This window comes from Anser cygnoides, chromosome 2, assembly GCF_040182565.1.
Source record: "Anser cygnoides isolate HZ-2024a breed goose chromosome 2, Taihu_goose_T2T_genome, whole genome shotgun sequence".
NCBI classification, from domain to species: Eukaryota; Metazoa; Chordata; class Aves; order Anseriformes; family Anatidae; genus Anser; species Anser cygnoides.
This window is the reverse complement of record NC_089874.1, coordinates 111,095,642-111,110,729: the sequence shown is the minus strand read 5'-3', so window position 1 is coordinate 111,110,729 and position 15,088 is coordinate 111,095,642. Positions and strand designations below refer to the sequence as shown.

The 15,088-nt window shown below is 38.5% G+C and overlaps 1 protein-coding gene across 27 annotated transcripts in view; it reads right to left on the bottom strand.

The window, feature by feature from the left end:
* Positions 1 to 597: 597 nt before the first annotated feature.
* The window catches only part of EPB41L3 (erythrocyte membrane protein band 4.1 like 3), a 139,536-nt gene continuing 125,045 nt past the window's right edge, over positions 598 to 15,088 (bottom strand). For 7 of the 27 annotated variants that reach the window (XM_048045807.2, XM_066992800.1, XM_066992801.1 and 4 more), the window contains 13 exons: positions 13,764 to 13,799; positions 13,532 to 13,597; positions 12,857 to 13,048; positions 9,429 to 9,503; positions 8,917 to 9,018; positions 7,479 to 8,192; positions 6,839 to 6,961; positions 5,933 to 6,325; positions 4,992 to 5,123; positions 4,480 to 4,578; positions 3,296 to 3,376; positions 2,915 to 3,031; positions 598 to 1,653 (listed from right to left, as the gene is read on the bottom strand). In XM_048045807.2, the coding sequence (XP_047901764.2) occupies positions 2,921 to 3,031; positions 3,296 to 3,376; positions 4,480 to 4,578; positions 4,992 to 5,123; positions 5,933 to 6,325; positions 6,839 to 6,961; positions 7,479 to 8,192; positions 8,917 to 9,018; positions 9,429 to 9,503; positions 12,857 to 13,048; positions 13,532 to 13,597; positions 13,764 to 13,799 (2,124 nt within the window). In that variant the 3' untranslated portion in view covers positions 598 to 1,653; positions 2,915 to 2,920. The remainder of the gene's footprint in view (positions 1,654 to 2,914; positions 3,032 to 3,295; positions 3,377 to 4,479; positions 4,579 to 4,991; positions 5,124 to 5,932; positions 6,326 to 6,838; positions 6,962 to 7,478; positions 8,193 to 8,916; positions 9,019 to 9,428; positions 9,504 to 12,856; positions 13,049 to 13,531; positions 13,598 to 13,763; positions 13,800 to 15,088) is intronic. The other 20 variants (XM_048045866.2, XM_013179444.3, XM_013179438.3 and 17 more) reach the window with 13 other exon arrangements.

Here is a 15,088-nt window from a genome sequence, read left to right as displayed (position 1 = left end):
TCTCTGCTGAAGCCAACCCATTGACTTCAATGAGAGGGAGCCCTGTGTAAACAATGAAGGGCAAATTGGCCCTTTAAGTCCTGAAAAGTCTGCTTGTATCCATTTCTTTCAATCCTGCAAGGAGATACAGATTGAAGGGTGAGTTACTTGTTATGAATTTCTTTTTAATTACCAGGGGAGCATCAGTGAGATATGGCAAAAGAGCAAGAAAAAGGAACAGAAAATGAAGTACTCCTTTAAAGAGATAATTTTATCCATGTTTCAGAGCAAAAATGCAAAAAGAGAAGGGCTACTGTCCTTTACTTTCTAAGCAACCGCAAAATCCTTCATTTAGCCTCAGTGAAAACAGTACACAACTACAGAAAACAGAAGAAACCAAATACTTCTTCTCCTTTGCAAACACAACTTACACAAAGGTGAACACCTTCAGACCCCCTGCTAACTCCAACTGTCTGCACAGTGCAGTGTAAATCACTGAAGACAAAACGTGTCTACTGTGCAGATGTGTAAAACCTGTGGTGCCTTACAAATGTAACACAATGTTTTGAATATAAGAAACACTAGGTTCTTTTAGACACAGAACAATACAATTTTGGATGCATTTACCACTTTTATTTCACTATGCAGAAACATACATTCACCATGTGTTGTGATGCAGCTGACAGTGTAATGGACTCTATCCCTTCAGTGGGTATTATAGCTGAACACTAACGAGTTTTCAGTGGACGTTCTGTACAGGTTAAGGCTTGACTCTGAACTAGATAGTAAATGCTGACCAGATTCTCAAACAGATTTTTTTTTCCTCTGAGAACAAAAGGGAAATCAATAGAAAACCATCACGGTTATTTCAAATTAATAATTTTCTAAAGCTGCAAACTAAGTAAAATACAGATTTTCTCCAAAATAACTACATATAATTTACAAGGTTAGGATCTGTGAAGGGTGACCAGAAGCTGACTCTGAACGACGCTGACAAAAATTGTTAAAGTTAATATGCTAAAATCATTACTACCTCATAAGGTATTCAGTCAGGTATACAAAGCACACTTTGTAAGCATTTAAATATTTTGATAAGAGTAAAGATTCATCATTGTTTATCGGGCAGTAATAAAACCAGATGAAACAAATATAAGATTCAAGTTGTTTACTGAATAAACTGTGTTATTGGCACATCTAATGTGTGGTAAAACATTATACACAGTACCTATACAGCTTCTAGCATTTTGGGGGTAATCTTCATTTACAATATCCGTAAACAAAAGGCTTGCCACCTAACAAATTTTAATCTGTTTAGACTTTCATAAACTGTGAAAGGCATGAACTGTTTATGTGTTACATGAGATCACTGTTTATACTGTTTATGAACGTGCAGGTATAGCTGAAAACTTAGACATTTTAAGAAAATTAAAAATGCTGCTTTTCTGTAATTTTATCGTTGCTTCATGCAATATTGTTTAACTGCTGCTGATTCAGATTGCTTTTTATGGGAAGATATCTCTGCCAGTTTCTTTATTAACGGTCAAGATCAATTCTTCTGTACTGAAATTTTCCATAGACAGATACAAGTCAGTCAGGTTGGAACTGAGACTCCATATAGGCTCTCGTATTCCTACGGGTGTGTATGTCTGGATTCATATGCAATCTAGATTATTCCTGCAGGAAAGAGAACTGAGTTAATTATTTGAAACAACTATTCTCCTGCAGAGAGAGATTTTGTCAAGTTGTTTGCATGACAAAAATTATTTAAAAACAGCGTCATTCCAGTATAAGCAACTTGGCCCAATTCCAAAGACTACTGATGCCAATGGAAAGAACTGGTGACATCAACAGACTTTTAACTGAGCCACTTTATGTTGTCTCTGAAACATTCAGCATAATACCACAAGAATCATGGCTACTCACTCCTCAGCGATTGGTTCCATCTTCCAAAATAAATTACAGATACTGAAATTCAGTTTTCTTTAGGTCTCTATATCCGAAAGCAGGAGAGCAAAACAGCTTCAAAAGGTGCTGTGCATCATACTCTGTTACTTACACCAAATGCTGGGGAATATATATTGTTTTAAGAATAAAATGCTGCTATAGGTTTAAACAAATTAGACAAGCAGCTTTTTTTTTTTTTTCTTCTTCTTTTGCATTCAGCATTCAAAGCAATTTGTGCAATGGTGCTGGCATTAACAGCTTTTGCAGAGCAGGTTAGTATGCATGACATGTTTCTGCACATAGAATAAATATAGTAATATTAAGATGTCTGTTTAGCCAACCACAATTGGAGAGCATGCCTTTACTGAAAAAAAAAAAAGCTTGACACAAGAAAGCTGCATTATCATCTCATCTTGATAAACAATGCCGCTTTAAAACGTAAAATGTCCTATAAAATACCTAAGAAAGACAAGACATACAAATACTGACACACTGCTTCACTGGGTTCAAAACAAAACTCAAAAGCAGGTTACACTGTATCTTTGCAAGTTTGGAATAAAGCTTAACTTGTAACATATCTGTACAGAACGTTTAAAAAGCAGCTATAGGTTTTTCCTTTGGCATTCTCTAAACAAAATGCATAACTTTAAGAACAAAAGCAATTTGTTCTTAAACGACATAAAAGCAGACAACAGACTTTTTTGACTTCAGGATTAGAAATTAGACTATATCAAAGCATGGACAATGAGGAATTTTCAGGAAGCCAACAAAAGCAAATGAGTAGTTTCTCCTTCTCCAGCTGGCACCATTAAATGAAGACATTTAGAGTAGAATGGACTTTGCATTCAAATATCAGAACTGATAACTAGCACAAATGCAATTTGCAAATGCCAGTGAGAGAAAGCAAAGAGTTAGAGGTGAATTATGGTAGGAAAACCTTTGCAACATGCCAGCCCAGTAAATGCCTAGGAAAATCATCTAGTCCTCTTACCTGTGGTCAATCCTCCCCATCTTCTGGTGTGATTTCTGTCTCTTTATGTACCACTACTTTGGTCACTGACATGTCAGGGTGCTGCTCTTTGGCTTCTTTAATTGCCTGAGCCAGCGCCTATCCCAAGGAAACCACAGAAGGGCAAAAACAAAAAGGAGGTGGAACATGCATGATCAGTAGCAAGGTGAAGAGATTCATGAGATATTACACAATTTACAAATGAGGAAAATGATTAAAATATGAAATATACCATCACTGATTAAACTACAAATCCACTTTACTTTAAGGCATGCCAGTTTGAATAGTATCTTTTAGAGCCATGTTAAGAAATGTTTTGTTTGGCAGTCTTCAGGGTAGCCTTGAACAGCTTATAGATTTTACCTGATCATGATCAATATCTGCATCTCCTGTGATGACTATTCGTTTTTCAATTCTTGTCTCTGAGATGCCTCCTTTCACAGTCTAAATGAGAGGGACAAATGCATGTCAGCAACTTGCTTTAAAGAGTGCTGTGACCCATTTGCAGAATGATCGGGAATCCAGACGTGACCAGACTGAACAATCTCAAACAGAGAACATGGACAACCCTGAACTGTGGCTGGAGCAGCTCTGGAGTAGGCTTGCTCTGAATGGGGATTGGAACTCTCCAGGGGTCCTTCCAACACTGATAATTTTGTTATTTTAACCAACTTGTACATGTCAGGAGAGATATTTGTATGTGTTGAGTCAAAAATGGCAGGTATTAGTGGTAAATTCATGCCATTAAGAGAAGAATGGACATACAGACAGCTCATGTTAAGACCTAGTCAAGTCCTACTGTAGGCTTCATAGGGACAGAGAGGTTGTAAGAACTTTGTATAGCTTATCTACCGAAGGGTTAATTGGACTGCAGAAAGATGACATTCTGTCCTCAGTGAACATTGGTAGGAGAGCTGTCACCATACAAATAAGGTTTCTGCTTAGGGGCAACCTGTTACTAAGATGCTACCTTGAAACTCGAAAGACCCAACATCATTTGTCTGTTCAGCCTTAAGCTTTCTGTCTGGCTGTGGGTAAGCACCTTATGGGACAACACAACTCACCCGTAATGTCTGAGCTGACTGAATGTCCCATTATGAATACACGATACAGATTTATTTTATCATTTCAACACCATGCAGAGATAATAGCTCAATACTCAAAAGCAGTATAGTCCTGTCAATGCACCCTCACACTCAAGAAAATTATTCCTTCATTGCAATCACTTGATACCGATGTGGCTACACTGCTCCCAGTTTGAGAGAGTATTTGCAGCTAATTCAAGTGTTTTTGCACAGCAATATTTTATGTTTATGTAGACATACCCTAAGGGTTTATGTTTTTTGGGACTGCTGTCAAGTCCTTGGATGATAGGTTAATCAAGCTAGTACACCCAAAGACAGGTGAATGAAGACAAGTACACAAAATAGACAGGATTTTGTCCAGGGATTATAAACATGCGTCCATGTTTTAAAATAAATAGAACAAAAGCTAAGAAAACTTATTTCCTTCTGAAAAAAAAAACTCCTAGGTTTCAGAGGACTCACTTTGGTGATATGTGTAGTGGTTGTAGTGCTGGTGGTTTCAGACGTGATGGTTTGTGCACTCATCAGCACACCTGGTTCTGAGTCAGCACCACAATCCACCTAGAGAACCAAAAAACAATCATCAGAAACATGCTCCTGCACAGAGAGAGAACTGAATTTCCCTATTTTTATTGTTCTTCATAAAAAGAATACTTAATAAAAGGGAAATAATTGCTGTTAGGGTGATCATGTGTCAGTATTTCTCTCTGCATAACGACACCACTTCTGGAAAGACAGATGAGATAGTGTGGTTTTGACACCTGCAGTTTCATCAGAGTTCTCAAAAAACGCTACATCAGGACATGACAGTGACCAGATATGCTATAATTATGTACATCCTCCTTGTGCTAATATTTAATACTTGAACAACTTACAACAGTTTACACTAAGGCATACACTTAAACATGGATGAAGAAAAATGGGTTCCTTAAGGTCATGTTAAATTAGACCCTGGCTTTTGCAGAACTTCTTACCTGTGAAGACTCGTATGTAATGGTTTTTGTTTCTGTATGGACTACCGGCACTTCCTTTGTTGAAATTTCAAGATTTTCCCCCCCAGCAGAAATGCTACTGAAACTGATAGTCTCAGTCTTCACAACTGGTGACTGTATGAACAGAAAAAAAAAAAGGAATTGGAACATTTAGTAAAGCTTCTTGATTTCTCAAAATATATTATTGCATGGGAAAAGAAGGGAGGATGAATAATAAGTGCTCTGCATTTTTAGGAAAATAAAAGAGAGAATCTCTTAATTATAATGGTACATACATGTATATTATGCTGGCAATATTTAACACTATCCTGGATTTCAGGAAAACAAACTTCAGGAAAGATGTAAACTTTACACATTTTCTCAGAGTGACAAGAGAACAAATCCTATTCAGGCCTACTTTTCCATTCAGGTTTAAAAAAAAAAAAAAGAGAGAGAGAAAAACAAGCTTTTTTTTTCCCCTTCTGCAAAATAATTCTTGAAATTCTGCAAATAGGGCTAACGTAAGAAGCCTGTATTGCTTGAGACATAGTATAATAATTTAACAACTGTACCAAACACAGAAAAAAAATATTTTCTGTCTTTGAGGACATGTGAACATTGCCAATCTTGATGGACTTTCCCAAAGAAAATGCCAGCTGAATTCTTGTTATCCATTGCATAAAAAGCCACCAAATTAGGTATTTCTCTGCAGCATGAAAAGCGCTTTTAGGTAAAATATGCATGGCATTTTGCCAAGGATGGAAACCAGCGACAAGTCTTGCAGGTGCCATGCAAGGAGGAAATAAGAGGAGAAACAAACTGCCTGCTGTAAAGATGCAATCATACAAGCCTTGTACTCTTTACTTTCCATGAGAGGAATTGATTTAGTCCACTACTGCATACATTTACAACTCAGCACAATAACTGATTTAATAACGAGTTACCTCAAAATGAGGTTTTCTTTCCAAAGAATCTGAAACGTGAACTGTTGTACTGTGCTCCTCCACTTGCTCATGAGAAGTAGCAGCAGCAACGCCTTCCTGTTTGGTTACAGCTTTATCAGCCTCCTCCCTTTTTTCCTCTTTAGCCCCCTCAGTCACAGCAGAGCCCTCCTTCCCTTTCGCGCTAGCAGCTGCCGCAGATGCTGCCTGAGCCTGGGCATCCAGCGCAAGTCCAGCCACTTTAGCAGGATCCCCACTTGCATGCACATTCATCCCACGTCTCTCCTCGATAACCACAGTCTCCTGTACAACCTTCGTCACTGCATCCTGGTGTGGCTGAGCTGCTTGCTTCATTTCACTGGAAGCTGTCTCCTGAGATGTCGTTGTGTCTATTTTCTGTAGGGAAAGAGGGAAAAAAACCCCTCAATGTCAGAAGCAGACAACGGTACTTAGAGCAGCTCCTCAGCTTAATGTACTGTGAACATAAATAAAAATGGGGTATTACATTTTGCCAATTTATTTCTCTCGCATTGATGGATTTTCACTCTGAGGACCTTATTAGCATAGCAGAAATGAAAAATAAAGCAAGAATTACAATTTTTAAAGGTGAAGAGAAATGTCAGTGTTTTTCTTCTTGCTAGTTTTGTGCGAGGTTTATAAAGGCAAAATACAGCACCCTGTAAAATGACCAAAATAAAGTGAAATGAGATTAAGAAAAAAAAAAAACTTTTTTTTTTTTTTCCTTTTGGTGAAGTTTCTGTTGTGGTCTATTGTAACAAAGGAAAAGGCACAGCAAGTCCATGTGTTAGTTATACAGGCTCTGAGTTATGCATAAAAACAGGAAACAAAAGAAAAACCAAAGTAATCAGTGTGCATTTATAACATTGACGGATGGAATCAAACGGCCACCTGAGCCCAGCTATGTGAAGTAGAAGTAACCCCTCCTATGAACTCTGTTGGTTTTCTGGCGGACTCTATTAAACTGAAGATATCTGAGCCATCCAAGGTTTTTTCACCAGTGGACTGTTTAGTCTAAACAGACAAAGAAATGGAGAGTCATACACAGGAGAAAGGCAGACCCACATGCACAGACATTTTAATTGACAAAACTGGAGCCAGAGACAGAGGAAAGGAAAAGAAGGTTGCAGGGGCACACAAAGGTTGGAAACAGGATAAGAATGGGAAAATAAATTAGAGCAGATTCATAATGGCTGTAGTAAGCAATAGTTACAAAGCGTAGTTGTTAGCACTGGCATTTTGCTGGTTCAAGCAAACCTTTTTATCCTTTGGTTAACAAGCAACAGCAGCAATACCACATTTCAGTAACATGGATCTTTAAATAAACCAGAAAAGTTGAAAGCCTTATATAATGCCTGCTTTAGACCGTGGTACGGATTCAAATTATGAGAAAAAAAATAAGCTGGGTTGGCTGCTGCCAACATAAAGCCAGGCAGCAGAACTGAAAGGTAGGGTAGTGTGAGGGTATTGCCTAAAAGAAGTCATGCTTTAATCTTTAAACCCTTGGCGTGAAGTCAAAGCCACTCGTTACCACTACTTTTGATGCAGACGACTCAGTAACATAGTGAGCAGTAGCAATGGTAAATGGTTGTTCTCTGGAATATCTCCACTCTTTCCGGGCAAACGCCCCTGCTTTTACAGCTTCACTGTCAGGGTGTTTTTCTGCTTTGCCAAGCTGTAAGCCTCCCAGTGTACCATGTAACTGCAAATCCTGATCCATCTTCGGTGTCTTTTTCAAACTCTCCTCTTCAGGACTCTGCAACTGAGACTCTGCTTCCTTTATAGGTGTCAGGGAGTCGGACAGCTTTCTTTTTGTGCTCTGCACGTCGGATCCCCTCCCGGCTTTCTCATCAGTGGTATGCTCTACGATCCCATACTCAGCCACTACTGGAACGATTTTCACAGATTCTTGCACTTCCCTTTCAATTTTTTGCAAAACTTCTACAGAAGGCTGTACTGTTTTCTCTCCCTCTTTAGCTTTACTTGTCATGGTTACAATTTTCCCAGACATGGTATCATAGGACTTTCCTAGGGTGAACATTTTCTGCTTATTCTCCTCTTTGGATTGTATTTCACTTTCCAAGTCTTCAAAGCTCTGCATCAGAATGGTACTGGATTTTAATAGCTCAGGTGGAATGCCAGCTTTACTGCTCACAGTCACTACTTTGTACGTCACATTTTTTTTCGATTCACCATCAACTACCTCAGAGGGCATTTGGTCTATAATAACCCAATCCTCAGTGCCCTATATTTGAGATACAAAAGCTAAATTAGAATATCTGAAGGTTTATCTGTGCTTCAGAAGCACTAAAGTATGAAGTCTTTCAAGAAATCAATGCTGCCTCTTCTGAAAGCATATAATAACTTTTACTACTGAACTTCTTAGCAGTTATCCAACCGATAAACAATATCACCTTAGGCAAAGGATGATTTCCTTTGTAGGTTTCCTCTCCTTAGAGGCCCATATAATGCAGACACAAAAAAAATACTTTTGCCACACCATGTCTGCAGTAACTTGAAGCAAAGTAAAATGGTGATTGGAACCATCCTGAGGTTAAAAACCATATATCCCAACGGTTCGTAATGCTACAGTTGAAAACAAGTTACAAAAATAGGGCAAATAAGCCCATTCAACTGTTCCCCAGTTGTCACAAACACACTTTTGATGAGGTTTTAAATAGTATGCATTTGTATGTAGCTGTAGTCTGCACTGAATTTCCTTGCTTTTGTTAGAAAGCATCAACCCCCTTCAGCATTATTTAAATTTAATAGCACAACACAGAAAACTTCATACTACTGAAGATACTGAACTGAACTTAAGGCAATGTCTTTTTTTCTCCTTATGCAAATATGCTATGTGATTTGCTTTGACTGTGCAGTCAGCATCCACTTATTTGACCACAAGACCGTAACTTCAGTATTTAACTAAGCAAATGTGTTTTTTTAAAATTGAATGAATTAAAAATAACCTCTAGGGATGGTGGGATACTTTTCTGGATAATGATTTGATGAGAAGTAACCAAAGTGCCAGCAGACTCTCCTTCCTGCAGCTTCTTCTCTATCACACTTGGCTAATAGAAAAACCAATAAGAACACAAAGTTCACCATCACTCAGCATAATCTGAATTCACTTGACAGTATATAGGAAATTCATTCTAATGACACAAGTGCCCCATTAATCATAACGTTCTCATTGCAACTTATGCTGGAAATGCATGCACAACTGCAAACAATATCCACAAACAGCACTACACAGGTCGATTTGTAACTAGTGGAGAAATCAATCTCTATTAGGTAGTCATAAGCTCTGGAGGGGCCTCATTCTTCAGAATTTAGGCCCAGATTACATCTGGCTCTGGAACTTATGAAATTAATAGCAAAAAAAAAAAAAAAGTGGCTTGGAAAGCAAAAAAGATAATACAATAATAAATCATTGCCAGCCTATCTGACCGTATTTCAAGAAAGTATGATTTGTTTTTACCTGCATTTCAAGGAATGTAGTACCTCCCTTCTGCAAAAATATGAGTTTTTCTGATTTTTCTCTTTCTTCTTTGGTCTAATGTCAGGGGAATAAATGGTTTTAGTAAATGGAGGGCATATAGACCACTATGGTATAGAATAGTTTATCAGACTTCTTTACTCTATGAATTATTAATTGCATGGTAAGTTAGGAAACAGAATTACACAGAATAATTTCACACCAAAGAGGTTTTCAAACAGTCTCTCCCTTTTAAGGGCATTCGGATGAATGCAAAGCAGACATGAGCATACAGTTTGTATAGCAGGAAAAACAGCAAATTGAGTAATACTCAGGTGTGGATGCACCTGAATTCATCCTGTTATTCACTTAAATGTGTCTGATGCCAACTTACATGGCTTCCATCAACAGCCAAAGAACAGGACCCTCCACCTTACCCAGGCTTTATCTTTTTCCTGAGTTTACAGCTTTCTCTGGTGAAGCAGACAGAAGGTGTGCTCTGCAAAGATTTTGGCTTGCCCTTTCTCCTTACAGGTATAAGAGGTCTCAGAATCTTTTCCACATGCAGGAAGCTAACCATTGCTGTATTACCTGATACAACATGACAACAATTCCTCCTTAGCTTTACCCCATCTGTGCTTTCCCAATGCTGTAAGAATAATGAGAATTTCTCTGCAAATTGACCAACTGGGAAACTTTAAAATGATGGTAAGTCTCAATTTCCTAAGCCTTTCAAGCCTGGGCATACATATTTCTCAGTCAGACACTCTTGGCCATTCTCCCTTCTTCTGGGCTGGCCACCTTCTTCATTTGGCTGGAGCACATAAGCCCCCAGATAGCAAAGCAGGTTTCTTGCCAACCCCTTTCAATCCACTTTAAAGGCTGGTGTACACTTTAGACGTGTAAATGCAAGCAGTACAATTGCATGATAAAAAGGTACCATTTTAAATTCATATACGCCGCTGTACTTGGGAAGAAAGGTTCACACTTAAAGAAAGATACAGAACTTCTAGAAACTAGAGAGGGAAAGGGAGAAACGACTCAGCTACCTGACTGCATTGAGAGGCATAACTTCTTCATTTCTAAAGTGCTGGTTTAATTCAATCCAGGCCAGACTAAACATTGTTAAGGAATCTGTTAATATGATGGCTTTCATGTTGTGCAGCTATCTAACCACCATTATAGCAGACATTTAAAACAATTTCTCATAACTAAATAAAACCAAAGAATTTCTCCTACTATTGTGAGAAACCAATTGGTGACCAGGCAGGCTTAAAGTCAGTCTGACCAAACACAAACATACCAAACACTCAAAGTACACATTTTGAAAAGGCGTATTTTCCTCTCTGTTCTTGTTTTATTATATTAATCTTAAAGAACTAGTTGTAACAGCTTTGAATACACTTTTAAAGTGGCTATTCTGAATTAACATGTAGCTTCCTTGACTACTTTGAGCTACTGTGGGTCTAAGCGCTCTAAATTCTGACTGCCCACGCATTTCTTTGTAGATGCCATGGTGCTGATTTTGACTTTGCATGGCTTAAAGCAGGACATGCAAACTGAAACCATCCCACTTAACACAGACAGAAGGAATGGTCAGATGTTACCTACAGCGTAGTGCCAGAAGTCACCCCAGGGTTAGGCTCTGGTAGCTCAAATGCACTCATATTTTTCACAGAAATACCTTCATTTGAATGAGATTTTGTGGGACAGCTGTAGTTTACTTAGATGCATGTAAGATATAACAACTGGACATTGCTTTTGAGGAAGTCCTTTTCATCCAGTAAGAGAGTTACCAGTGGGGATATCTCTTGCCATTTTCCTTTCCAAATGAATGGTTAAGTTAGGAAGTCTTTCCTCAGGGTAAAGCCTACATAACTGTAATGTTTTGCCATGCCTGTGCATTTTAATAAACATTTTGTTATTAAATTTGCATAATAATAAAGACATGAAACAAACTCAGGGGTTACATTTGTTTCACCCACACTCCTCTGATTCAGGCTCAGCTAAGCAGCCACTCCCTTTTCAACAGTTCCTCACATCTTTAATATGTTAGATGCATCCTGTTTATTATAATTACATTCTTTCTTTTAAGACAGAAAACCTGTATTTTCAACTACAAACTTATTAACATGTTTGTAAGATCTATTATGATTCCTGAACAAGACAGCAGGACTAAAATTAGTACTCCCATCACACTAGTGCTCTCTCCAAAAGGTAAGCCCTGGGCACTGAGTCAGCTTTTTCAGTATTTTAGTACAACCTGATGGCCACTCTAATGCAAGTCAGATGCCTCTATCAGACACTGGATAGATGGATATAACGTGGGAAAAGAGGGGCCTTTTTCCTGGCAACATCCCTTACCCTAACAGGAAGATGGAGAAGTTGACATGTTATCTGCATGCCTCCCCAGAGAGTTACAGGTCTGCAGTGCCAACCTCTAAGGTGGGAAAGCAGAAGACTCTTTTGAATTATACTTTCTAGCCAATCTTGCTGAGTTCCTTACAACAGTAAATCATTGAAATGGTGTCAGAAGCAAATTTTAGGAGCAGTTACTGGTCCTAAAAAGCAAGTGGTAAATATAAAGATGATTCCTGTGAAACGGAAACCAGATAACCACAATGGAATAAAAATTAAGCTTCATGCATACCACACAAGCAGGCTTCTGTTTGCTCTACTAGACTTAAGACACTCTCTGCTTGTTTTGAACACCTATACATTTTAAGGCAACCGTAATGTTACATCATTACCTCTACATCTCATTATCTACCCACAACCTAAATAAAACACAGTTTTTTAATCAGCACGTTTCTTGTGAACATTTCAGGCTGCACAGTAAGATTTTTTTCCTGCATACACACTGCATGAAAATGCACACGCTTAGCAATCTGCACTGGGTCTTCAATAGGTATCCAGCAGACGGCAGCAACTTTCAGCTACCCTACCGAAGTGGCCAGGCAGGCCCAATTATCATCATTATTTCTTCTTCACCTTCAAAGACTGACAAAGTTCTGCCCTTTGCTCTGTATTTTCTTGTCAGGATTGGTACTGTACCCCCATTTGTGCTGCTACGCCACTGCTCCCAAGCAGTCACCATTACTTAAATTTCCCTTCAATCACCATCATGTTTTCTTCATGCATGGCTGGACTTCCTCAAGCTCAACGAACCTGGAAGGGAGCCTGTGTTTTGCACCCTTAGAGAGACCCAATTCTGCCAGGCGGCTTGCAGTGAATTTTGCACTCTACCTATACATATATACATATATTTAGATAAGCTACCTGCTCTTCCTTGTACCTTTGCTGCTAGAGCCTGTGTCCTGAGAAAAGGGAACACCTGCAAACATGGGGAGGCCTCTAACATCTCCTGAGAGCTACTGTAAGTAAAAGTGAATACACAAAATACATCGTGAAGCCTTTCAGATCACGCTGACCTCTTCAGGCACTAGCGGTTCAATCATAGGAGCTTCCTCCTGCCTTGCTGCAAGCCGAACGGGAGATGTGGAAAGCCTCTTCTCCCACTCATTAGACACAGCCGTTTCTGTGGAGGTTTCCAAGAAGGTTCGTTTCAGCTCGCTTATATTGGTCTGATGTTTCATCAGATCTTCTTGGGTTTTGTCTAGGTCCTAGACAGTTTTAAAAGAATAGAGCAGTTTGAAATAGATCCTAAGCTGGCCAAATTTCAGAGCCAAAACATGTAACTCGGTTAGTAAAGAGGAAAGTAACATCTCAGGGAGCCGGGGAGCACAGCACTAACACAACACTCTGTGAAAATGTGGCATTTTGAAAGGTAACAGCATAGCATATCTTGTACAAGTGGGTATAAAAATACTCTTAAAGAGTTTATGTGTATCACTTTAATTTACACCTGGTAAAGTGGCTTAAAACAAACATACATATGCGCGTGGAGGCACACACACATACGCGCACATAAATATATGTATTTATAGTACAAGTTAGAGGAGTCATCATAATCTGAGAAAAAAAATATCTACTTAATTTATTAGCAGGTGGGAATACACAGGTCATGCATCATAGTGCAGATTCACAGTTTACCACTAAAACTAACACACATGTACGCACATGCACTGGTATATACCAATACCAACCTCTAACATAAGATTACTATGTTTGACATACACATTTTCACCCTGTATTCGCTTAATCAGACTATTCTGAAAGAAGTGAAAAAGAAAGGGAAAGGTAAGGGACACAGTATTGAAAGGATACAAAATGCTGTTTCTACACATTTCTTCACAGAGAACTGACAATAGCATGCTGAGAGATATAAACACCTCCAACATCTATACTTCAGTAACACTGGGCCTTTTGTTTCTGTACCTGTGCCTTTAGATCTCCGTCTTCCTCTTGATCCGACTGCCAGCATGAGAAAGATTTAAAAAAATACCTTATCCATTCATATTAACAGAAGGCTTTATGAGAAGTTGGTCAGTGGACTAGGTTCAGATCACACTTTTTTTACTTTAAGAGCTTAAGGAGAATGAGTAGACATAGTAGCTAACTGCGCAGTTCTCCTAAACCAGAGCAGGCCTCCTCTTTTCAAATTTGTTAATTTTGAACACAGGAGTATTCAACATTGCCCTTAAAATTTTACATTATGATTTTTTAACTTCCATTATTTAATTTTCCATTACCATAGGTGCACTCGACTTTCAGAGATCCTCTAGCTATTTGTGGAGTAGCAGTTGGACCTTCTCGCTGAGGTAACTGCTGGTTTAGGACCAAACGGCAACAGCAAGTTCTTTGGAAATCTATAATCCCAAAATTTAAACATACGAGGACATCTCCTGAGCCACGGGAAATGTTTTGTGTAACTCATCAAGGATAAATAATGTGCAACACTTTCTACAGAACGAACCATATTTTATTTGCTAAAAATGCTATTTCCCTAACCTCAGTCCCACTTTGTATTCATATAAATGTATTTCAAATTCAGCCTGTATATATTCTTCCAGGATCAATCTGCCATGGTTCTGGAACTGGACACATACCACATTCACTTCAGCTCAAATTTTCAAAAGCAACACAATATGGACTGCCAAGGCAGCTCATTTTCTGAGGGTTTAATTTTCAGAAGGCAAATATACCAAACTTTCTGAAAATCAGTTGTCCATAAGAAAAATGGTTCACAAAATCTTCTCCCCTAAAATAAAGATGGAGTATAGGGAAATTATCATGCATTTTTGCTAAATAAACTGAACAGTTAAAGTGTCATGGTTTTAGGATTATATTTTACTTTCTGTATGGCTCACAGCCTGAAGCTATAGAGTGCAAAAGGTACTTCAAAGCATTTTGTGCTCCTGACTTGCCTCTACAGACATTATGTTGTTACTCCATGTGGATTCTGCTAATGCCTGTGCCACTATTTTATTGTTAATTTTTCATACAGTTCTAATTAGTGAAATAACCCACTGAAAGATCTTTATCTGTTGACTGCTTCATAACTCAGTTCAAATCTATTCTATTTACAGCCAAGGCTGAATTGTCCTGATGCGTCATATAGAGAATTCTTCCTTGATGATAATTTTAACAGTCTGAAATATTAATGAGATCTTACTGAAAACCTACAGTAGTGTTTGCAGTAAGGCTCTGTCTTCTACCAGATGTCAGAACAAATTCAGCTCATGTTTGCAGCTGCAACCATA